General features: G+C 41.8%; 1 protein-coding gene across 1 annotated transcript in view; it reads right to left on the bottom strand.

Annotated features, from left to right (window-relative positions):
• The window catches only part of SPMIP2 (sperm microtubule inner protein 2), a 164,241-nt gene extending 141,232 nt beyond the window's left edge, over nucleotides 1-23,009 (bottom strand). Inside the window, exon 1 of the mRNA XM_056119022.1 lies at nucleotides 22,937-23,009. Within this exon, the coding sequence (XP_055974997.1) occupies nucleotides 22,937-23,009 (73 nt within the window). The remainder of the gene's footprint in view (nucleotides 1-22,936) is intronic.
• Nucleotides 23,010-25,571: the final 2,562 nt, after the last annotated feature.

Here is a 25,571-nt window from a genome sequence, read left to right as displayed (position 1 = left end):
CAGGTTTAAGGGATTTCTGAGAAATTACTGTTTGGGGAAGAAAACATGTTAATTGGTCACTTTTCAATGTTCTACATTAAATGCAGACTAGCTTGTTGTAGCTTAAAAAAAATTAAATAAGGAGAAACAGCCGAACCAATTGGTCTTTTTGGAGTTCTGTTTTATTATACGTGAAAATCTAAGATATTTTTATCAATTTTTCTGAAAACACCACAATAAATACGTTTGTAAATCGTTGAAAGAAGCTTGAAATATATAGACGGCCTCAAGATTAAGAGTCTGATTAAAGGATGGAATGCAAACAAAATGATTTTAGACAGTCACTTACAGGATTTTTCATCAAAATTCCTTGAAGCTATTTATCAGCTGGAATGTTCTGGAATTTTGTGCTTCCTTCGGGATATTGGTCACCTGTTCTCAATTGTTTTTTAATTAGGTAAGGATCTACTTTAAAATGAGCTAAAACTCATGAATTTTATGTCTGTCTGGAGCAGAGTTCAACTTCCACAGAAGACTCCTATTTATGTGGCACTGATCATTTTATTTATTTATTTATTTATTTTTATTGAGTCACTGTTAGATAGACCCTTACAAAGCTGTTCGTGATTAGATTTCTGCCGTATACTGATCCAACACCCATCCCTCCACCAGTGTACCTATTCCCAGGTTCCCTCCCATCATCCAGGACCCCTCATCCCCCAGCCTGCCTCTTTGGCAGTCACTTTTCTTCTCTCTCTCTCTCTCCTTTTGAAATTTGTTGTTTGCAATGCAGATACTGAGAGGTTATCAGAAATATCTGTTTACCGTGGGGCTGGAGTGATAGCACAGCAGGTCGGGCATTTGCTTTGTACTTGGCTGACACGGGTCCGATTCCCAGCATCCCATTTGGTCCCCCTGAGCACCACGAGGAGTAATTCCTGAGTGCAGAGCCAGGAGTAACTCCTGTGCATCACCAGGTATAACCCAAAAAGAACAAAAAATCCCTTTACCTACTTCCTATTTTTAAAACTCAGTTCTTGTCCTCCGTGATCATTTCAGCACTGATCATTTTATCTGTCACAAAAGAGGCAGAGAATAAATTTAATGTTGAAGTCCCAACAGAAAATAGGTCTTGAGGTAAAAATTTCTTTGGACTCCCAGAATGAGAAGCTATTGATAGTCACTAGGCAATCTTGGGACAGCATCAAGCTACACAGACATCATTTAAAATTGTGCAGGTGTTGGTAAGAGGTGTCCTTCAGTGTGAACACATCATTACTCTGGCCCTGGGTTGCTTTCTTTTTACACCAGGGAAGCAAGGGAAGAAAGATAACAATGGCATTAATCACACCTCTCAATTTGACAATATTTATATTTTGTCTTTTTACTGCAGGGGAAACTACTGTTTCTTTATTATTATTCTTATTTCATGGGCCGACAGCTCTGACAAAGCAGAAAGACAGGTGTGAGCATCTACCTTTGGGGTTTATATGCGGAATTGAAGAAATAGCATTTTCCAAAAATAAGCCTGGCAACGGCAGAACCTGGCAAGCTCCCCGTGACGTATTCGATATGCCAGACACAGTAACAACAAAGTCTCCAATGGAGACGTTACTGGGCCCGCTCGAGCAAATCGATGATCAACGGGAGGGCCTTTACTTTACTTTCGAGCAAAGCCTGGCAAACTACCCGGGGCGTATTCGATATGCCAAGAACAGTAACAATAACAGGTCTCATTCCCCTGACCCTGAAAGAGCCCCCAACATGGCAGCGTCGAGAAGGACAAGTAAGAAGAGGCTGCTAAAATCTCAGGGCTGGGACGAAAGGCGATGTTACTGGAGCCCGCTCGAGCAAATCAGTGAACAGGACGACAAGTGATACAAGTGATGCATAAAATTTATGGTAGTGTAGTGGTCAGAAATAAAGGGAATTGGGAGAGAAAGGATTACCAGATACAGAATTGAATCTCCACCAAAAAGAAGGGGGGGGGGAACAAAGAAACAGTGCAACAAGTACTTGTAGTTTGCCTGTGCACAGCAAAATCGGAGTTTAATTCCTCATACCAAGTATCCACTGATCACTACCAGGAGTGATCCCTGAGCCCAGAGTCAAAAGTAAACCCTGGGCACAGCCAGGTGTGGTCCCAAAGAAGAAAACAAATAAAATCCAGAATTCAACCTAGATTCAGATATGCTTAAGAGAGAGGTATATAAAGTATTCTATTGCTAAAAATCATAGAGATCCTTCCAACATCCTCAAAAACGAAAACAAAGTGACTGTATAACAAGGTAATAGCTTTTGCCTGCTTTGAATTATGTGCAGATGAATAAAAAGTGGTTTTCTGGATGAGGTGCCTAATGTATAGATTCTTTTTTTCTTTAATTGTTTGAAACTGTTTAAGAATTGGTATAGGGTGGGGGTGGGGGTGCGGGCCTTTGTCTTTCTTCCACATCTAATACCACTAGACTGTCAGCTGCTTAGTAGAAAGGATTACATCACCATCTCTCCCCCTGCAAGCCTCCCCACAGCGCCAGCAACTTCAGACACAATAGGAACAGAGAAATATTGTTGCCTGAATTACTAAGCCACCACATTCAAAAGCACTCTCCTTACCAAAAGCAAAGTGAAGACTGTTTACATTGACATTATTTCCAAAATCTTTGAGCTAATTAAGGAAATCTTATCTGCCATGAGCTGAAACATCTATTAAAAATGAAAATGATGGGAAAGGGAATTCTTTCTTTTCGGCTGCCTTTGTTGTTCTCTCATTTATTTGTTTCCATAATGGCAAAAACATTGGCCTTGTAATAATATTCAGGTTTTTGTTCCCAGCAAAATAAAACTGCCTGTGATGTCAGAAGGGCTATGTTAAGTCCTAGTACCCAGCTGTGTGCAGAAATACCGTGACCTACCGACATGCTTCTTTTAGCAGTTCTTTGTGGGCTCTGACCGTCTATTTCATTACTGTTTAATATTTACTAAATCGTAGTCAGTTCCCAGCTTTTCATTTCCTCTCCTTCCCAGAAGGGGCCTGTGCTGGCATTTTCTCATCTTCCAGCTCCTTTTCCCTGCCCCCAAGCCCCCCAGCTACCTCCAGTCTCCCCATCCCAGCTCAGGATTCTAAAACAAACAGGCTTTTCTTGCAAATGCTTGATTTCTACAGATCCTACAAAAATATAAAACAAAAACCAAAAAAAAAAAAAATCCCTCAGGAGGAGGGAAATAGACGAGATCAAAGTGGAATCTAGAGTCAGTGATTCAGCAGGAAGAAGGTCTCTGGAAGGCAAAGCATCACCTTTATACAGCCTCTGGTCATGACGCGGGATGGAGCTTGCCCTACTCAGGTTTAAGGTAGGAGTTTCCATCTGAGGCCAGAGGCTGTATTTTGTCCAGAGTGTGGATTTCTTTTCCTGTTCCTTTTCCAAAGCACAAACATTCCAATATCAGACATTGTATCCAAGTATAAAAAGGTCAGCTTCTTTTGAAAAAAAAAAATCGGAGTCCAGCATCCTGAATGGAACCACCAGCACTCACGATTTAAGGAAATCATAAAATAAACACAAAACTGCACATTTTTAAGAACTTATTTTATTGAATCACTGTGAGATAGAACATTACAAAGCTGTTTATGACTGGATTTCAGTCATACAGCTTTCCAACACCCATCACTCCACCAGTGTATATTTCCCAGCACCAGTGTCCCCAGGTTCCCTCCCATCACCCCCACCCCCACCCCCTGCCTGCCTCTATGGCAGGTGCATTTTTATTCTCTCTCTCTCTCTCTCTCTCTCTCTCTCTCTCTCAATCTGTCCCCCCCCCCCCCGCCTTTTGGGGTATTGGGTATTGTGGTTTGTAATATTGATACTGAAAGGTTATCAAGAATATCACTTACCCACTTTTAACCTTCATATCTTGTCCAGCATGATCATTCCCAGCTATTATTGCCATACTGGTCTCTTCTCTATCTTACCTACCCTCAGCCCCACACACACTTGTAGTTAGTTCGAGCATTGACCAGTTCTCCTAATCCCTATTTTCTCTGGCCATGGCTATTATTCTTCTATACCATGAATGAATGTAGGCAATCTATATTAGTACCTATGCTGCTGACTCATTTCACTGAGCATGATACTCTCCATGTCCATCTATTTATAGGCAAATTTCATGACTTCATTTTTCCTGACAGCTGCATAGTACTCCATTGTGCAGATGTGCCATCCTTTCTTCATTCACTCATCTGTTCTTGGCCACTCAGGTTGTTTCCAGATTCTGGCTATGGTGAATAATGCTGCAATGATCATAGGCATGCAGATGGTGTTTCTGCTGTGTGTTTTTAGGTCCCAGGAAATATTACCAGAACTGGTATTGCTGGCTCAAATGGGAACTCATTTTCTAGGGTTTTTTTTTTTTGAGAAATGTCCATATTGTTATCCAAAAAGACTGGACATTTTATGCACACAGTCAAAGACCTATCCTCCCAGATGATCACAGAAGGCACCTACCCAATTTTGCAGGGGAAAGCAGTCAGAAAGTGGTACAAAATTTGGGTTTACATAAAGTTCAACTTGCCAGTGACGTGGTAAATGAGGGCACAGTGGACAGGGACAGTGGGGAAAGGGCTCCAGCACTTTTTTGGTGTGTGGTGTGTGGTAGCGGTGTGCATTAAAGCCATGAGTGTGAAAAACTACAATAATTAAGACTCCATAACAAAAGGCAGAAAGTGAACAATCCCAAAGATGCTACTCATTTCTACGTAAGGAAGCTATCTAATGAAGTACAATGGGGCAAAGGGAAAAAAATGTATCAAAGTCTCTGTTTTCCATGAATGTAAGCCTTCTTCCCGTCTTCTGAAGATGGGGTGTACTGTTCCCATCTGTCCTCACAAGGCTGTCATGAGGATTTTTCTTTTAATGCTTTGAGTCAGCAGCTGGGGGATGTGGCACAGCGGTAAAGCACATGCCTGGCATGCGTGAGACCTGAGCTCAATCTCCAGTCCTGCCAAAACAAACGAAACCAAAGAAAACAAAAACAATGAAATGATTTGAGTGAAAGTACCAAGGACGCGCTAAATTCCATGGTTGCCACTTCTTTGCTCAGGTCACCTACTCTCTAGGGCCCCTTTTAAAAGCAAGTTGGCAAGGGTGCTCGTTACCCTGATTTAGAATTGCATGAGCACATCTGGGAGGACCCTACGAGGGACAAGTTTGGGACTCCCTGGCTGGGACCCAGGGGCTCACACTCTGAGCTCCTTCCCCTGTCTCCTTCCACTCCCGGGGATCTCACATGGCTCCTGAAGGCTGGAAGTGTGTTTAGCTCTAAGATGCCCTCCAACCCTCATGGCTTAAGTCGTTCCTGACTGATACAGACCACACTGCTCCCTGTCCCGGCATTCACTCACAGCAGATGGATGCTGAGGTCTTCAATGATCTCCTTTCCTTTTTCCTCACTTCCTTCCTTCCTCCTCTCTCCTTTCCTTCATCCCTCCCTCCCTTTCTCCCCTCTATTTTCTCTTTCTGGTCTCCTATTAGAAATGAATTCATACTCTAGCCATGCTTATTGAAATTTGTCATCATCTCTCTCAACTCTTCTTTTATACTATTTTATTTTGTTTTTCAGTTTGGCGACCTTACCAGGCAGTTTTCAGGGCTTACTCCTGGCTCTGTGTTCAGGGATCACTGCGGTGGTGCACAGGAGACCATATGTGGTCCCTGGAATTGAACTTGCATGGGCTGTGTGCAAAACAAGTGACTTACCAATGGTACTATTTCTCCAGCACTTCTACTCTTCCTTAAAATTCATATACTAATGATATCTCCCCCCATTGCCATTCATGCCCCATCATTTATTGACGATCTCTCTTTAGTGATTTATGTTGGTTTTGGGGAGTACACATGAAGGTGCTCAGGACTTATTCCTGGCTCTGTGCTCAGGGATCACTCCTGGAGGTGCTCGGGGGACCACATAAAGAGCCAAGGGATTGATCCTGGATCTACCATGTGCAAGTCAAGCATTCTACCTGCGGTACCACCTCTCCGGCCCCAGCAGCTCCCCTTCATAGTCATTCCAGACACTAGAGCCCATATTTCCCTGTTCCAACAGCATTCTTGTCCTCTTTCACTCCTGAGAACCTCCAGCCCTCCTTCAGTGACCTCTTAAGCTAATGTTCCAAAATACATTCTTCCTCCTCATGTGCCTCAGTGCCCAGAAAATTATTGCTTCACATTCTTTTTTTTTGGGGGGGGGGGTTCTTATGGCCATACCCCACTGTGTTCAAGGGTTCTCTGCTTAAGAACAACCCAGGAAGTGCTTGGGGGAAACTTTCTGTGCTCGGAGTGGGCCTCATGCAAGGCAAGTGACTTACCCTCTATACTCAAGGCTCTGCTCTACACAAAACAGGTAACACACTGAGCCTTGATCTTACTTATGGTGGTCAGTGGGTGGCCACCTCCTCCTTTGCCCCTCCGGTCTGCCTGTCTTGCTCAGCTGAGCTGCGGCCTCTCTCAGACTCACTTGCTTCCTTGCTCTGGTAGCTGAACATCACTGGGTCTTTCTCCAAACCCCTCCCATCCTGTACAGAAAACGCTTCAAACCATAATAACCTCTGCAGCCTGAGCTCTGTTCCCACTGGGTCAGCAGTTTTAATTATCAAAGAGGATATTGAACACTCCAGGCTGAAGCCTATCTACTTAACTTATTCCCTGGTGCTAGGCTGACCTAAGAAATCTGCATGACTAAAAAGGCTTATCAGTGACCCTTCCCACCCACCCTTCCCAATAGAGTTGGAGTTTGCTTAAAGACTGCCCACCAGTCATCAGATTCATGGAGTCTGTGTTCAAGCAATTAGTGACTTCTGTTTCTGGAGAGAAGATCCTAAGGCTTCCTTAGACCTCCCTAGGAAAGGCATATTTTTCAGGAAAGACGTAAAAAGTTCTGTGTGTGGGAAAATACACAGTGTGCCAGAGTGATATTAGAAAGATTAAGGTCAGCACTAGAGCGATAGCACATTGGGTAGGGTATTTGCCTTGCACGTGGCCAACCCAGGTTCGATTCCCAGCATCCCATATGGTCCCCTGAGCACCACCAGGAGTAATTCCTGAGTGCATGAGCCAGGAGTAACCCCTGTACATAGCCAGGTGTGACCCCAAAAAGAAAAAAAAAGAAAAGAAAGATTAAGGTCTTGCCTAGCTGTAGCCTTTACCCTGGGCAGAGCTCAGCACCACTGGTGGTCCCAAGCACTGAGGAAGGGAGGAAGAAAAGAAGGGAGGAAGGAAATTTATTAACACACTGTCTGTATATCTACGGCATTACCTCTGTTCCCATTCACACGGTGCTTCAAATTGTTCTCTTCATACTCTCTGAGGCTTCCCTTTTGATTTCCAAATCCCATAGGGAATTGAACCTATGAGTCAACTTCAGAAGTTTAGTCATTTGAAGTCTTATCATTCCTTGCCTCAAGGAATTTAAAAAAAAATTCTTGCAGCCTGAGCAAGAATTAAGAATTTCACATGGTGAGCATTATGATCAATTATATCTGATCAGGTTCTGAATTTCAGACTAGATAGATAGCAGAGAATCAGAGGGCATTCTTCTGGAAAAGTTTTGTAGAAGAAAGCTTTTTTTCCCCAGAGGTGACTTCCTGTTCCCACTGTGACTGTTTGCCATTGAACACTATCTTATTCACACCTGTGTCAGCCAAGGGAAGAGCCCTGGGTTTGCTTAGATCTCCTCTTGCCTGCAGTGATAACCAGCATTCCCACACCTCCCCCTCCTCCCCATCCTCATTTCCTTTCCCACTCCCAGAGGTATGTTGTATTTCATTTTAAAGTGCTTAGAGACTACAGCAATATGCACTATATAAATAATAAATGGAATGCAATTGGATTGGAATCATCTTGCACCCCTGACTTTGGCTTATATCCCAAAACAGGCAGATTTAGACATGCAAAAGCTGCTTCTTTGACAGGCTGCAGGGTTGGGTTGGATTTTTTTTTCCTTCTGCTCCCTTTCTTAAAACCATCATTTCACTTACTTATTGGGATTTTTGTGCCTGATTGGAGGTGAGGGGAAGTTCACATCCTCTTAGCTCTTTTGTTGTCGGTGAATGTGTTCATGGTGGAATGTTGCTTCATGGCAAAGAGAAAGAATAAAAGAGAGGCAAGAGAAACTGCTTGAAGTCTAATAGGCTAGAATTAAATGAACTAACACTATACAGGTGCTTATTTTATGCCAGGCATTGTGCCAAGTTGCTACGCAGCTACAAAGAACTTTAAGGAAAGGGTTCCATTTTTCCAAAGACAATGGGCTCCCCACTTTGCCTTACAGAAAACTCTAGCAAACGCTAGTAGGAAGAAGTTCATTTCAGTTGGGAAGATCAATTAAGAAAGGCATCCCACCTGGTTGCAGATGGGATTTGGGAGATTTTGATGGAGAAAATAATAGAAACAGAGAAATGGAACCAGAAAAATCTCTGGTGGGTATGAGAATTCACAGCTGGCTTGGCTAAAGTAGAGCTTGAACTGGAAAGAAGAGAAAGAGGATGGACTTCAGTGAGGCGCTTCCTCCCAGGCCTTTTGACAAATGTTTACCCTGTCTTCCTGTAAAACAGAATTGTTCTCACTGAGCCAATGACCAAAGCAGAAGCTCCTGGTAAACATTGACACAGGTAAGAAGGTGCATTAAGCCTATAACTGTACCTCATGGTTTTTCACTAATAAAAAAAGAAAAAAAAAAAACCTCCCCCCCCCAAAAAAAATAAATAAACACAAAAAGTGGAAAAAAAAAAAGAAAAGTTAAGAATTTTCTTTGAGTGGGAACAAGCATTGCACTATATATACACATTACATAATCATGTTATACACCTTCTGAAAAAAAAAAAGAAGGTGCATTTGGGTATCCCAGGAACTATCCTCCTTCCATCTTACTGCCCTTCACCCATCTGTGCAAAGGCCTCAGAACCTGGATTTGAGATTTGGAATTTATGTATGGCCAGTTTGTGCCGTTGAAGAGTCTTTCCACAAGGGAGAAATTCCATGAGATCAGAAAAGAAAGCCATCTGCACATTTGTCTTCAGTTTGGTTCTTGTGTTTTATCTAGAACAAGAGGTCCAGACGAAGCTGTTAGCTAGCAAGAAATAGTAACTTTCATTCCCAGAACACCCTTTTACTCAACTTGATGAGTGGTTATCTGAAATAAGATTTTAGATCATTCTCTAATCATCTGAAATTAATCTGAGTGTTTTTATTACCTATGTGTGCAGCAGTTGAGGCAATTTTTCTCCTTTCATGTGGTTCCCAAAAGATGAATTTCAGGTTCCAGAGAGATAGTATGGTGGGTAAGGTCCTTGCCTCACTTGCAACCTGCCCAGATTTAAACTGTGGCACTACAAATGGTCCCACAAGTTCTGTCAGAAATGATCTCTGAGCTCAGAGCCAGGAGTAAGCTCTGAGCACCACCAGCTGTAGCCCCCAAAATGAAACAAGACAAAACAAAACAAAAGAAGGGAGTACTTCAATAGAAGAAAACTATGAAACAAAACAACTTACTATTTCATTATGCAACAAAAAAAGAATGTATTTCTTTTTTTTTTTCCCCTTTATTTTATTTTATTTTTTTTAAAGTTGTAGATTTACAATTTTTTGTACTTTGGTTTCAATTATACAATGATCAGATACCCATCCCTCCACCAGTGCCCATTTTCCACCACCATGGATAATATCCCCCCCACCCCCATCCCCCCATCCCCCCTGTCTCTGTGGCAGGGCAATCCCGTGTTCTCTCTCTCCTTTTGGGAGTTGTGGTCTGCAAAAGAGGCATTGAGTGGCAAACATGTTCAGTCCATAGTCTACTTTCCACATGCATCTCCCCTCCTGGGAGGATCCTCCAAACATCCTTTATTTGGTGCTCCCTTCTCTATCTGAACAGCCCTTTCCTCTAGGATACCCGGCTGGCCTCTAAGTTATGGAGTAATCAAAAGAATGTATTTCAATGTAATGCATTTACTAAAATGAAAGCTTTCAGCGTCATGTGATAATATAATATTTATGACATGATGCTGTGTGTGAAAAGCTGAGAATATAATTATAGTTGGGGTTGGTGTCAAATCTGGCAGTGTGCGGGGCTATTCCTGGCTCAGTTCTCAGGAGTGACCACTGCTCATGCTCGGGGGACCATATGTATTGTCAGGATCAAACTAAGGTCAGGGGCATGCAAGGCACATGCCTCCCTTCCTGTATTATATCCCTGGTCTGTGATTATAATTTTTTTTTAAGTCAGAATATGGGGACTGAGTACAGAGATTAAGATGCACCAGCATACCCTGGCTTAGTCCCTGACACTGCCAAGAGTGCACCATCAGGTATGGACCAGACTCCTCTCTGCCTGCCCAAAATCAGTATATGTATTGAGAACTAGAGAAGAATTATATTGGAAATGGTCATTTTTAATACTTGGGATATTTTTAAATACTTTGTATTTGGTTTGTTTATTACAAGGACTAAATCTGGGTGTTTGAGTGCCCAGGGCCTCTCTCGGGGGTGCCTGGGACCAACAGTGCTCAAGGACTATCAGGGCCACACCTGGTGATGCTCAGGGCCTCAGGTTCTCAGTGTGGGGGATGGGAGACATTTGGTCCAGGGATAAATTCAGGATCTTATAATACTAGGCATGTGCTCAACCAACCGCATTGTCTCCCAGCCCTTGTTTTGTCATTTGATTATTTTTCTAATAGTTTTATTTTCTAAAGGTCATGATTATATATAGACAGAAACATTCAGAGTAAAAGGGGACAAAAAAAAACACCCAAGAACAGGAATATCAAATCACAACTGACATTTTTTTATGCTGAGTAGTAGCAAAGGAAATAGAGTTTTTGTTTGTTTTGTTTTGTCCTTGATCACTGAGTATTTATATTGCTAAACCAGAAATATTTGATATTGAATGAAGGGAAGATATAGACATTCTTTTTAAAAATGTATGACTTGTATTTTCAATCAGGAAAACATTCACTTTATTTTTTTTTCAATTGTGTTTGTCTTCATCGATTGGAATAGACTTAAAGGCAATGCTGCCTAAAGGCAGAGAAATTAATAAGTACTTTAAAGTCTCTTTCAGGTATACAATTCTGTGACTATCATTCTAGAAATTCCCAGCTATTATAGAATAAAGAAAATAAATAGCTATGAAGGGAATAAAGGAAGCATGCTAAGAGTGACTTATTCCTAGTTAAAAGCTTAATTATGATACAGAGAACAATATACCTTTTCATTTTATGTGGCATATTCATGAAAATACAATAATATAAGGTAACTGAAACACGCGCCTGAATAGTACATTAAAAAGCACTTTCATACCCATTATCTTTACGGTTTCATAGAAAGTAAAAAACTGATCCACAAATGGCTAATAATACCATTAATTTCCCTTCCCACTTTAATTTTAGGATAACATTATAACAAAAATGCAGTAGTTAAGAGAGTAAGTGCCAATGCCATTGTGATAGGTTCTTTATAGAGTAAGATGTTTCGAACGTGGTCTTAATCTGCGAGATTTTCTGTTCTATACTGGATAGCAGGAAGGCAGCCATATATCAAAGAACAGTAGAGTAAAATGAAGAACAAAGAGAGAAAGACAATGATAACTGTCAGCAGACACATATGAATTCCAGTCACAATACCGGCGACATGTCAAGACCTCCCACAAGAGGCTGTGGTCTCCTCTTTGCCACCAACCCAAATCATCCTGGGGTTCCAAATCCTAAAATATGAATGTCAGTCTAGGTACATAAAAACACAGGGTCAGGGGCCAAAGAGAACAGGAGTTAGTGTGCTTGCACTGCATGCAGCTCATCCCAATTCAATCCCCAGCACCACCTGGTCTCCAAGCACCCCAGCACAGAGCCAGGACTATTCCCTGCACAGCGCTGGATGTAGTCCAAACCCCCCCCCCACTTTGATGTCTATATATATAGAGAGAAGAACTTGGAGAGGGAGATCAAATCAAATGTTTTTAATTTAGTGTGAAGTTGAGGAGAATTGATTTCTAGTTGGTTAACTTATTAACTTACATTACATTTATTTCTAAAGAATTTCGCTCCCTCAGCAAATAAAGGGTGTTGGGAGGATCCTCCCAGGATGGGAGATGCATGCTGAAAGTAGACTATAGGCCGAATATGATTGCCACTCAATGCCTCTTTGGCAAAGCACAGCATCCAAAAGGAGAGAGAGAACAAAGGGGAATGCCCTGCCATAGGGGTGGGGTGGGATGGGAGGTGGAGGGTGGGAGGGATACTGGGGTCAGTGGTGGTGGAAAAAGGGCACTGGTGGAGGGATGGGTACTTGATCATTGTATAACTGAAACCCAAGCACAAAAATTTATAAGTCTACAACTGTACCTCACGGTGTTTCACTAATAAAAATTAAAAAAAAAAAAAGAATTTTGCTCCCTTTCCTGATCATTATTGCTGTTGTGGGCACCGGGGATGACACACACTGGCTACACATGTGGTTACACACACTGGCTACACATGTGGAGCCCCACTGTGGGGCTCCCGGGTTTCACAACCCCAGGCCCAGGTGCTCACACACTTTTAGTCGCGCTGCTATCTGGGGGCTGCACACATTTTTCCTTATAGTGCTTGTATACAGCTGGCCCACAGCGGGCCCAAGGGTGTGTCCTTCATGGTACCAGAGAGCAGAGTTACCTGACACAAGCCCTGTGCATCCATCTCACATACAAAGCAGGGGCTCTGCCTCTGAGCCAACATCCTGGGGACCCTGGCAAGAACTGATTTTAAAATGCAAGTGATGGGGGCTGAAGAGAGGATGCCGAGCAAAAGGGACTCTCCTCGCAGAGAGCCAAGCCCTGTTTGAAACTCTCATGGTGTGTGGTGCCCTGAGCAATGCCCTGAGCACAGAACCAGGAGTAGTTCCTGAACCCTGCTGGGTGTGACCCCACACCAAGGTAATACTACTACTAATAATAATGTAGCACTGTAGCACTGTCCTCCTGTTGTTCATGGATTTGCTCGAGTGGGCACCAGTAATGTCTCTATTGTGAGACTTGTTGCTGTTTTCAGCATATTGAATATGCCATGGGGAGCTTGCCTGGCTCTCGGTAGCTTGCCGGGCTCTCTGAAAAGGATAGAGGAATTGAACCCGGGTCGGCCACGTGCAAGGCAAATGCCCTACCCACTGTGCTATCGCTCCAGCCCAATAATAATAATAATAATAATAATAGTAATATCAACCAGTCCAATAAAGAAGAGATGCAAGCCTAAGTACCTGTTGGGATCTATTCTTGCTTTTCTAATCTGGAGCTAAGGCTGAGACTGACCAAGCCCTCTGGTAGATGTAACTGAGCAGCAGTAAAGCTGGGACCAAAAGCCTAATATTTCCAACTGGGGCACGGATTTAGCCGGAGAGAATCTTCTTCTCTCTGACACTGGAAGAAACATAATAAGCAGGGTGATCTTAAACCAAGAAAAGTGGGTAGAGATAGTATAGATAAGGTTGGTAGGGGTAGTGTGGACAGGGAGGATAAAGCATTTTCTCAATCGTATCTGGAAGGGGCTGTTAGTATTGAAAACTAAGTGAATTCTTGGAGTGACCTGCGCAGTGGAAACTGCAGCAGCATCTTGGCATTTAACCCTGTGTAAAGCCGACCAAGAGGCAGAAACTCCTTCTGAAATTCATTAACCATGAATAAAGTCTCCTCTCAAATTCCTTTTCATAGGCCAGGTCCCTTTCACTATATAGAACATATCCATACTGGATATGTTTTATGGAGGGAAAGAAAAACAGCCTGAGAACAGCAGGAGAAACTCTGGAATTTCGCCTCTGCTGGGATCTGGACAGTCTCCACCGCTCTCCACTGTGGGGGCTGGCCCCAAACTTTGCCTCCCTTGGTCCCTCATAGCCCCCTGGTTCAGTTCTCTCCCCACAAACACAGCAGTCCCTTTAGCTAAGACTATGGACTCTCCTGGCCTTTGGCTTACCCAGGGGTACTTACTTGTTCCTTTTTTTTGTTTTTGGTTCTGGGCCCCTCTCAGTGTCGCTCAGGGATTCCTCCTGACTCTGTGCTCAGGAATCACTCCTGGTGGAGCTCCACGGCCCATATGGGATCAAATCTGGTCCAGCCAGTGTGCAAGGCAAGTACCTGCTATACTTCCTGTCCCGCTTTCAGATATTTGAGAAAGGCAGTCCAGGGCTCTTCACTATTCTTTTGAAACAAAATGGCAAGCTTGTAGGTGAACTGAATGTACGGAAATAGAGTTGGAACAGCAGTAGGAGGGGCTGGAGAGAGCAGAGGGAAAGGATAGGATGCTTGCCTTGCATGTGGACACCCAGATTCGATCCCCGGCTCCCCATAGGACCTCCCCAAGCACCAATACTAGTAATCCCTGAGCACAGAGCCAGGAGCAAGCCCTGAACACAGCTGGAAGTGGCCCACAGCCCCTTCCACTCCTCAAAAATAAGAAGGAGAGCAGGAGCACTATGGAAACTTGAGGGCTTACTCTAGGGAAGCTGTCTAAGTTTCCTGAAAGGAGAACCTGGCTATAATGGGGACGGGGAAGAGTGAACAGCAGGACAATAGGAGAGAGAGAGAGAGAGAGAGAGAGAGAGAGAGAGACAGAGAGAGAGAGAGAGAGACAGAGAGACAGAGAGAGACAGAGAGAGACAGAGAGAGGAGAGAGAGAGACAGAGAGACAGAGACAGAGGCAGAGAGACAGAGACAGAGACAGAGGCAGAGAGAGAGAGAGAGAGAGAGAGAGAGAGAGAGAGAGAGCTGGTTGCTGGTTCAGAGAGACTGTGATGAGCAGAGAAGCCAACAACAGTGGAAAGCACAGTTCCTGTCTGCAGGAACCACCGGCTCAGCTGCAGGACACACGGGTGTGATGAGAACTGCACCAAACATCCCTGATTGCCAGGAGGAGCCAACCCCAGCAGGGATTCTGCAGAGGCTCACATTGTCCCCTGGGTTCCCACCAAGAGGCTATTTTCATGATCTTTGAAAAATGATTCTAGAAAAGCTTTTCTCCTGCCAGTTGGCTAGGGCCTAAAAACATGAGTTGTGTGATTTGAAATGAAGATAATAACTAGGTCTGTTTGCTATATTAAAAACCTGGGGCCTGAGCAATAGTCCAGTGGGAAGGGCACTTGCCTTGCATGTGCCAACCCAGTTTCAATCCTCTGGTGGTTCTCTGAACCCTCCAGGAGTGATCCCTGTGCACAGAGCCAGGAGTAAGCCCTGGGCACTACTGGGTGTGGTCTCAACACCAAATCCCAACAAACCCTCCCAAACTTGAAGTTGTTTCATATTTTTTTCTTAGTTTAGGAGCCATTTGAGGAAGAGGGACACAGCCAGCTATGCTCAGTGACTAATTCCAGCTCTGTCCTCAGCAAGGTTTGGGAGTCCAGCCAGGGGCAGAAGTAGGCAAGGTGAAAACCATAACCCCTGTGCTATCATCTCTCTAGCCCTATGAGATACTCTAAAACGCCCACCCAGTATGAGTCATTCTAAGAGGGCAAGGTACTCTCACAAATATGACTTACTGAATTATCACCCCTTTGAGGCAAAGAAATCCATACGCGGGATGATTAACTGAATCTCAAGGCCAGGTCTGGTGCTGAGTTTCTAAACTCAAGCTTTTTTTTTTTTTAATTCCTCCCAGCCCTTTCTTTTTCCTATAAAGTGGTGTCTCTCTTTATCACCTCACTTGACTCTCTGGACTAGTCTTAATAAGTGCTCGTGATTCATTGTCTACTTGGTTGCCGATCCATTTATCTTAATTTGTTCAGGCTGATTGCATTTTTAAATGGTCTATCTCCCAAATGAGCTGATAAGAGTATGAGGGCATTACCATCTTGGTTTAAGTTCATCTATTTATGACTCAGCCCCACTAAGATAGCCGCAGAATAATACGTGTTAGGCTGTCTTCCCAAAGCAGTTCCATTCCTTTTGTCTTAAAGATCAACAAAAGTAGAGACTGAGCAAAAATAGGTTTACAATATGTACTGAAAGCCAGACTGACTCAGTAGGTTATTTAGCTTCATTGTGTTCTAAAAATAAATAAACTTGTCTTTAACAGGGTGATATTTTCCTTGTCTTTTTCATTGAAATTTATTCTTAAGCTTTCATTTTTGTTTAAATACTTGGAGGGGCATTGTTGAAAGACAGCTCTAAGAGTGCTATCTTTGATATTTGTAATTTCTGACCATACATTATTAATAAGAGTGATGAATAAACCATGACTCCAAAGAACTATGAACATTTTTGAATCAACAAAACTGGTTTAAATACTAGCTAGGACAGAATTCAAGCTGAGTATCTATGGGTTTCACTTTTCAATTTTTTTGTTATTTTTATTTTTGTTCTCTCTTACAAAATGATTTGTGTCTGAGAAGATAGTAGGATTGATAAAGGGCTTGCCTTGCAAGCAGCTGGCCAGGGTTCGATCCCCAGCATCACTTATTATCCCCCAAGCACTGCCAAAAGAGATCTTTGAGCTCACTGTTCAGTTAGTCCTAAGCACAGCTGAGTGTAGGTCCAAAAACGATTTTTTAAAAATTTGGTTTGCTCTTGATTTATAATATTATAGTATTTAAAGGGAGTTTCTTAAGAGACAGATGAGCACCACTCAGAAAGGCCAAATCAAGAGTCTTTATTCCAGAGCAGGCGACTGAGGTCAGACTATCATTCTGAAGAACATTTGACCCTGATTCCAGTCAGGGATGAGTCTAAAAAGGCAAAAATCACATCCTTGTCAGACAATGGGTCAGACAATGGATGAGGGACTACAAAAGCTGTGACCAGCAAAGCAAGTTTCACAAGTAGAATCAGCTAGTCAACGTTAAGCTGGCTTAAGGTCTCTGAGAACAAGGGGCTTATGTTCTCATAATGTTATGTTCTCATGGTTATGGGGGACAATCACAGTTAGGGGAGGGGCTGTGATTCTGGAGCTCCAAGGTTTTTTTTTTTTCTTTTTGAGTCACACCCGGCGATGCACCAGACAGGGGTTACTCCTGGCTTCATACCCAGGAATTACTCCTGGTGATGCTCAGGGGACCGTATGGGTGGTGGGAATTGAACCCAGGTGGACTGCGTGCAAGGCAAACGCCCTACCCACTGTGCAATTGCTCCAGCCCCAGCACAGTTTGTTTATGGGCTGTGTCAATGGGTTACTCCAGACAAAGGATAAGTTTCCTTCCTGCTAAGAGAGGAATAAAGCTGGAGTCCCTTATATCAGGAGTTCAGTAGGCTTTCAAGGGTACAGTTAATTGCTTCAATAGTACAGGAGTCTAGACAGTAGGCACATCACAGTTCCAGTTGCCTGCCCTCACCAATTTTTATTTTGTTGTTTGTTTTATATGTGTATATTATTATTATTTTGGTGTCTGGGATTAAACCCAGGGTCTCAGACATTCAGGGCACATATCCTGACACTCGGTTGTAATCTGGTATTGTCATTTTTCAGATTTCAGCAAACAAAAAAGGTAATGCAGAGGGCTGTAGTGATAGTTGAATTCCCAGCATCATATATGGTCCCCCGAGCACCACCATCATTACTCCTGAAAGCATCCTGGATCTGCACTCAGGAATTACTTCTGAGTGCAGATCCAGGAGTAAACCCTGAGTATCACCAGGCTGTCTCCACTCTCCCAGATGCAAAAGTTGAGGCGGAGCTTGTTGATGCCAAGTTCCCTCATGTTCTCCTTTTCAGCCCGGTCCTGCACCATTATGGAGAACAGGTAGGTCATTTTTTTATTATGTGTATTGAGGAGGAGGGGTGGGCCACACTCAGAGATTCTCAGGGGTTGCCCTTGGCTCTGCACTCAGCCCTCCAGCAGAATTTGTTTTTAGAACTGTGTTTTAAGATATTTTTCCTGACAAGGCTAAAGCAATAGTACAACAGGTAAGGTGCTTGTCTTGCTCATGGCCAACATGGGTTCAATCCCCAGCATCGCTGATGGTCGCGGGTCTCACCAGAATTGATCCCTTCAACACAGAGCCAAGAGTAAACTCTGAGCACCAACAAATGTGGCCCTCTAGATAAAAACCCAAAAATAACCATAAGACCTGTGTTAATTCTATTGTAAACATGTGAACCAAACTATAATAATTAAATCAAAACAATGAGGTCACTAAGATTAGGTGAGCTGCGGGGACAATGTACAAGGGAACGTGGGGATATTGGACACAAGTGGTGTTGGAACATCATATAACTGAAACTTTATTAATAACAGCATTGTTAATCACAGTGCCTGAATTTTTAAGATTTTAATTAAAATTAAGAAGATTTGGGGCTGGAGCAATAATACAGTAGGTCGGGCACTTGCCTTGCATGTGGCCACCCAGGTTTGATCTTCAGCATTCCATTTGGTCCCTCAAGTTCTGCCAGGAATGATCCCTAAGCACAGAGTTAGGAGTAAGCCCTGGGCACTGTCAGGTGTGAGTCCAAAACCAAAATAAGTAAATAAATATTAAGATTTTTTTAATAGGCCCCAAACATGAAACAGCTCTGGTTAACAACCCCAAAATCGAGCTAGGATAAATAAAGGACCATCTGCTCTGCCCTTCACATCAGTGGATGTAAAACCAAGAACATGAATGAGGTCTCTCTTTGCCCATTGCCAGGGGTGAAAAATTAATATTTTTAAAGGTGCTAATTTTATTCATGAGATTCTTTTCTAATGAATTAATCAACTTCCAAAAGGACTAATACAATCATCATATTATCATATCAAGGTATTATGATTTCAATACATAATTTTGGGGTAGTGGAACACAAACAGTCTATAAGAAACTGACAACTAATTTGTCAGTGGGTAGGGTACTTGTCTTACACACAGGCTACCTGGGTTGATCTCGGCACTGCTTATGGTTCTCTAAGTATTGTCAGGTGTGATTCCTTAGCACAGAACCAAGAGAAAGCCCCAAGCAGAGCCAGGTGTAGCTCAAACATAAAAACAAAAACAATTATTTTGAAATTTTAATTTAAATAAAGTCCTAACTGGTAGCATATATTTTGGTGGAATGGAATCTCCATTCCACATTCTAAAAAAATATCCTAAACATTTCTAGGTACATTCATCGTAGTGTAGCTTTCCTAAAGTGAGAAAGAATGTCTTTTCATGAATTTAATAAAAATTAAACATTTTGGGGTATATATATATATATCTTTTAAAGTGAATTTTTCTACATCATAGAATATAAGCTTCACAATGATTGTAGGTGTTTGTTTGTACTTTAGAGACTGACGATATTCAAGCACTGCTTTCCTTTCTCTTTGGCCTGGTTGGAAGAAAAATTATATCATGTTAATTATGTTTAGAAATCACTTGAAATAGAGTAACCAAAGGGGATTTTTTCTCCCCATTGTCTTTCTAATTGAATAGATTCTAATTTAAAATCAGTCTAAAATTTTAAAGAAATATAACTGTTGACTGATTAAAACAGGATAAGATACAGACCATTCATTTGGGAAATTGATTTGTACTGTTATCTGTGAGTTTCCCCAGACAGTGAAATATCTTATCCGAAAAGATCGCTTGACAATGAAATTGATCCAAAGGATCTGTTAGAGAAATGAGTTGTTACCTTCCTCAGTGTGTAACAAAGCTACATCTGAATAAGTGACTGCACCCTCCTGTGTTATCAGAATAAAGTTAAGCTACATTACTATGGTCACAATTGTCCTTGTCACCACGCTCCCAACTATGTGGCGACTTGTTAGCCACATTTTGCAGCTTTTGCACTCAAAAGCAACCTCCTGCCTGCTTTTTTAAACCTAGCCAGCTATCTTTGTCCTCTCAACATTTTTTCTTGCTTATTTTTTTCTTATTTACTGTCTACCTAATGAGTAGAATCTGACAAATTACTCATACCAATCTAATAACCTTCCAGTGCAGTGGCTTAAAATGAAGCCAGATTATTAAGCAATGAAAAATGACTTCAAAATAGTTTCTCAAGGGAAATAGTCGATAACTACTTTGAGTTTTTATGACCACATGTTTGTGACAACTCCCTCCCTCATAACCTTGAGAGTTATGAAGATCATCCCAAATAAGTGACTATAAATCTTTTATAGCATCTTTATATGTTATGCCCTTCTTCCCAGAGTAAAGTAGTTGCCTTGGAAACGATGACAATGGCTAAATACAGACAGAAATATTTGCCGTTATATATGCCACATGTTAAATATGGCTCTCTGCTCTCTCTGCTTCCTTCAAAGCAGAAAAGAGTTAATCTGGAGAGCAACATTCTAAAAATAATACTGAAAAATGTTCACGTGACCTGAGCATAACTGTATGGTCCCTGGCCCCCTACTCACACCTCAGTACCTCTGTGATGATCATTATTTTTTAAAGAAGACCTTATTTGTGAGTGTTGCTTCTTAAAATTTTGCTATACTTTGAGTCTTATTATCTATATTTGACAAAGGTACTGATGCAGCAGGGAAAAAAAAGGTATTTTTCCAGATCTCAGTATGGATTAAAATGCCCCTAGATTATGAGTTCTTGGGCTCTGGGCTCCTGCAAAAGAGAGACTTAGAATTCATTAATCTGCACAAACTCAGGACCCCCAAAAAAGCAGTTTCCTTACCACCAGAAAGCTAGCTCAAAGGGCTCATGCATGCTTCGCATGTTAGGGGCCCACTTTGAGCTCTGTAACTGTCATAAATGATCCAAAGCACTGCCAGGTATGATCTCAAAACCCAAAACCAAACCAAAAAAAAAATTTTTTTTTTTTTTTGCTTTTTGGGTCACACCCAGAGATGCTCAGGGATTGCTCCTGACTCTGCACTCAGGAATTACTCCTGGCAGTGCTCGCGGGACCATATGGGATACTGGGAATCGAGCCTGGGTCGGCCACGTGCAAGGCAAACAACCTACCCACTGTGCTATCGCTCCAGCCTTCAAAAATCTATATCTTTAGAGAACATTTGGCCCATTAAAGTTTAAAAGTGGGACCCAGAGATGATATATAGTGGCTAGGATGCATGTCCAGCATGCACTCAACCTGGGTTTTAATCTTAGCATCACATGGTCCCCCAGGGTCACAAGGTACAGCCCTGGAGGCCTGGGGGCATCATAGTGTGTGGTTTGGGAGGCCCCTAGTATCAGTGGAATGGGCCCAGGTTCCCCTACACTGAAGAGCCCAGCAGCATCTCCCCGAATCCTTACTCTGAACTGTCAGCCCAGTTGACCTTGCAAGAATCAATGACAGGGTCTCCCAGAAATCTAGGTATCAGTTGGAGTCCCTTCCCTCCTCCCAATTAAATAAATCTGTCACTGTCACTGTCCTCCCATTGTTCATCAATTTGCTGGAGCGGGCCCAGTAACATTGTGAGACCTGTTGTTACTGTGTTTGGCATATCGAACCAAATAGATAAATAAAATAAAAGGAGACTTCCCACTAGAATGAGGAATCAACAAAGAAAACTTGTCAACTTGCTCTGAGTGGAAGGACATGGGGTCTCTCTTTGGGATTTGAATGTATATACTACACTTTCACAAACATCTGTTAAGAAACAGACAGCAAATATTATCCGGTCTGTAGCGAAAATCCCTCTGCTATGTAGAACAAAGGCTGTTTGCAAAGGAAACAGATAAGTCTGTGTTTTAATAAAACTTTATTTACAAAACTATTCCTGAATACAAAGTATATTAGGAAACTCTTCCTTAAGTCCTATTGATGTCGTTTACTAGAATTCTTTCTCTTTAGACCCTTTAAGTGATAAAATTATCAGTAGGAGTTATAAAAATGATGTTACTCAAGGTATTAAAGGGTGATCTTGGAATACGAGAAAATAAGAATCTGTGAGAAACCAATGTATAGATTTGAAAGAAATAAATATAAATTTTATAAATGAAAAAACTAATGAAAATGAACAGTAATCAAAATAAAATGTCAGTAAAAATTATAGGATAAGAAAATAATATATAAATTATCATTTATATTAGTATCAGTGGAAAAGTTAAACAACAAGAGTGAGATCTGAGAAATTGCACATTTGGTCTTAATAAATCACCAAAATACAAGGACTGTTTATGGAGCTAACATGAGAATAAAACTTTATAATTTATTTATTTGAAATGAATGTATTTGTCTGATTTAAAAAATGATCACCCGTGCTGTAATTTGGAGAGATGAAAAGATGGCAATTAGTAAGACTGTGACTTTAGTGATACCATGAGGAGAATGTTCAATGGGTTCAAAGAAATGATAGCACAGCTAGTCAGCAAAGCACAAGAAAGTATGACAGTCAAAATAAAAAAAAACTACTATAATCAGAAATGACAGAAATGAAGTACATGGTAGGAGATATAAAAAAAATAGAAACTCTGAACAGCAAAATACTAGAACAGAAGCTGAGCAAAAGATCAAGGAGCTCCAAAATGAGGAAGAGGAAACTGCTAGAAAACAGCAGATGGTAGAAAATAGTCTGAAAAGAAATGAACAACATTCCAGAGATCTATGGGATGAGTACAAGAGGAACAATATTAGAATCGCCAGAGTCCCTGAAGAACAGGAAGGCAAGTGTGATGAAGAAACAATAGTCAAAGAAATTATCAATAAGAACCTCCCAGAATTGAGTATTACAGGCACCAAGATTGAAGAGGCCCAACGGGTCACAGTGAAAATAGACCCAAAGAATGTTCTATCCAACTAGGTCATCATTTAGATTTGAAGAAACTATACAAAAACTTCATGGACAGGGACTTTATAGCCTTGAAACCAGTCTTGCAAGAAGATTTTAAAGAACTCCTTTTAAAGGACAGGAGAAACTTCCTATCATGTGCCATTGAGTATGGCACTCAGGAATGCTGCGTGTGGATTAAGATTACTGGACGAAGAAAGGTTAAATAACATACTCCCATTAATGATCACAAATTGACTTTTTTAGTTGGTGTGACTCAGGAGAGGGCACAGCTGAGGGTCTCAGGCATGCAGGGCCCACCATTAGTCAGGAGACCATGGATCAGTTTGACTCCACAGACATCTGGAATGCTCCTCCGATTATTGGCTACCATGTCTCCAATTTCATCAGCATGAAACACAGTGAATACCCAATTCTCAGAAAAACAAATTTTCAAGCGGCCAGGGAACATGAACTAAACCCAGTGTAGGGCCTCAATCACGTAAGCAATGACTGACCACTATGTCCTATATATGTCCTACATACCTGTGTGCAGCTAAGTTAGACATTAGGGCATGAGATAAGAATTTTCACCATCAAGGGCTATCTCCAAGATCCCTTTTAGCCAGGTATCAAAGCATCAGGTTGCTTACAATGATATTTACAGTCGCTGTATCCCAGGTCCCTTGGGGGTGGTAAAGGGAAGGGGGAGTCCTGGGTGGGGTAGGGGAAGGGCTACAGTCAGCTTAATTGGCTGCAGAATTATATTCATGTCTTATGTCTCAGTACAGCAGAACCTAGTCAACATTATTCTAAGACTGAGATGCTATTCCATAAGAACACAAACCTCGTAAATAAAATTTATATCACAACGGGGATTTTAAAGGGAGTGTGTGTGTGTGTGTGTGTGTGTGTGTGTGTGTGTGTGTGTTACAACTTTACCTAGAGAGAAGGCCTGAATTTGAAGGATAATTAAACAGGAAGGACTTTGGGGAAAAAATGGCTAAGACTTAAAAAATACACATATGTAATCTGTAGCATCTAAAGGAAGGAATATTCTGAGAACAAGGGAACCCTTGAGGACTCACAAATCACACCTCTAGAGATTGTATCTATTGCTTTATTATTCTGATTTTCTCTGTTTAACTAAATTCAAGTCTCTTGATGATTTTAAGCAGGAGCAAAAATATCCCCCATCACATCTGTGTCTTTTTCCTCCTTTCTATTCAAGTTCTGGATTCATGGAAGGTGTCCAGTCCATGCTGGTCGAACACATAATTGGGCAGCATTTCTCAGTATAATTCATGACTCTTGAACTTATAAGTCTTCTTGGTGGCTCCTCTTCAGGACTAATAATGCAGTGCTCTCATGCAGTGATTCTTTTATCTCCTAAGTTACCTCCATATGGCCCCCTCCTGGAAAACATTTCCTCCTAAGAAAGGATTCAAAGTCTGTGCTGGAAATGTCACTCACATCGAGGATAGCTCCATGGTAGATGACATGGCCTGTCTGAATGACGCCCTGGAGTTAATCCCTAGCATCAAATTAATTAGCTAATTAATTAAAATTAAATCATAGGGCAAAGAGTACAGGGATGAAGGCACTTTCTTTGCATGCAATTGACCCTTATTTGATTCCCTGGCACTGTATGTGGTCCCCCAAGTCCTTCCAGGAGTGATCCTTGAGCACAGAACCAGTAGCCCTGAGCACCAATGGGTTTGGGTCAAAACTCTACCCTCCTCCGATTAAATCCTAATTCTGAACTCTTGGAATGCTTTTGAAAGTAAGCAATGGCAGAGACCTTTAGGAAATATAAATGGATGGTTTTTATTATTTTCTATCAAGCATTGATACACCTTGATGCAATATCAGCATGTGGCAGAGACTGAACTCCGGACCTCACACAGTACTCTATGTACCGTGTACAGTACTCTATGTGCTGTGTACTATACAAGGCCATTTTTATCACTGTAAACATCATAGGCATTTGTTTCTTTCAGTTGTTTTAATTCTCTATGATGCAAGCCACCTGAGATGCTTGATATGAAAAGAATCATCCCTGACTACTCCTTTGAATTTTGTCTTCGGTATTTTTAGATGCTGACATTAAAGAGTAGTTTCCACCTGTCTCTTACAGACTGTTGGAAGGCTTTGGAACCACAATAACAGAGACCGCTTGTGTAAAGTGCCACAGAGAACAAAGCAGGGAGTATTTCAAGCAGCATTACTCTAAAGGAAGACATTGATGGTTAACTTCTTTCAAAGCACGAATAAAAATGGGTACACTTACAAAAACTAACAATTAATCATGACAGAAGGACTCAGATGGGGGAAAGTTCAGATGGTTCTTATTATAACCTTCCTCTACCATGAATTTCCATGACCTGCCATAGTAGAAAGTATCAAACTGAAAAAGAGCTGCAGAGATTGAGAGAGAGAGAGAGAGAGAGAGAAAGCTATGATCTTCCATGCTATCAAATTGTTTAAAATAACAATATCATCATGATCACATTTGTAATACAATGCATACAATGGAATCAAAATTTTACAGGAGGCAGAGAGATAGCACAGCAGACAGGGTGCTTGATGCGCCAGGTTCAATCCCTGGCACCCTAATATGGTCCGCTGAGCCCTGTCAGAAATGCCCCATGTACAGAGGCAGGAGTGAACCCTGTGTGGCCCCCCTAAAGGATAAAAACAGAAAACTTTGTGGGGCCAGGGTTTGTGACACAGTGATATGTGTGAGGTCCTTCTTTAATCCCCAGGACTACAAAAAAAAGGAAAAGCTTTTGAAATTATAAACATCAATAATTGTGAAGTAGCGGCCAGTGAGATAGTACAGTGGATAGGGTGCTTGCGTTACATGCAGCTGACCCAGGTTTGATCTCTAGCACCATATTTGGTCCCCAGGAGTGATCCCTGAGCTCTGAGCAAAGAACCAACCTTGAATACAATT

Source organism: Sorex fumeus, unplaced genomic scaffold (assembly GCF_029834395.1).
Source record: "Sorex fumeus unplaced genomic scaffold, SorFum_2.1 ptg000039l, whole genome shotgun sequence".
Taxonomy (NCBI): domain Eukaryota; kingdom Metazoa; phylum Chordata; class Mammalia; order Eulipotyphla; family Soricidae; genus Sorex; species Sorex fumeus.
This window is presented reverse-complemented; position numbering and strand designations above follow the sequence as displayed.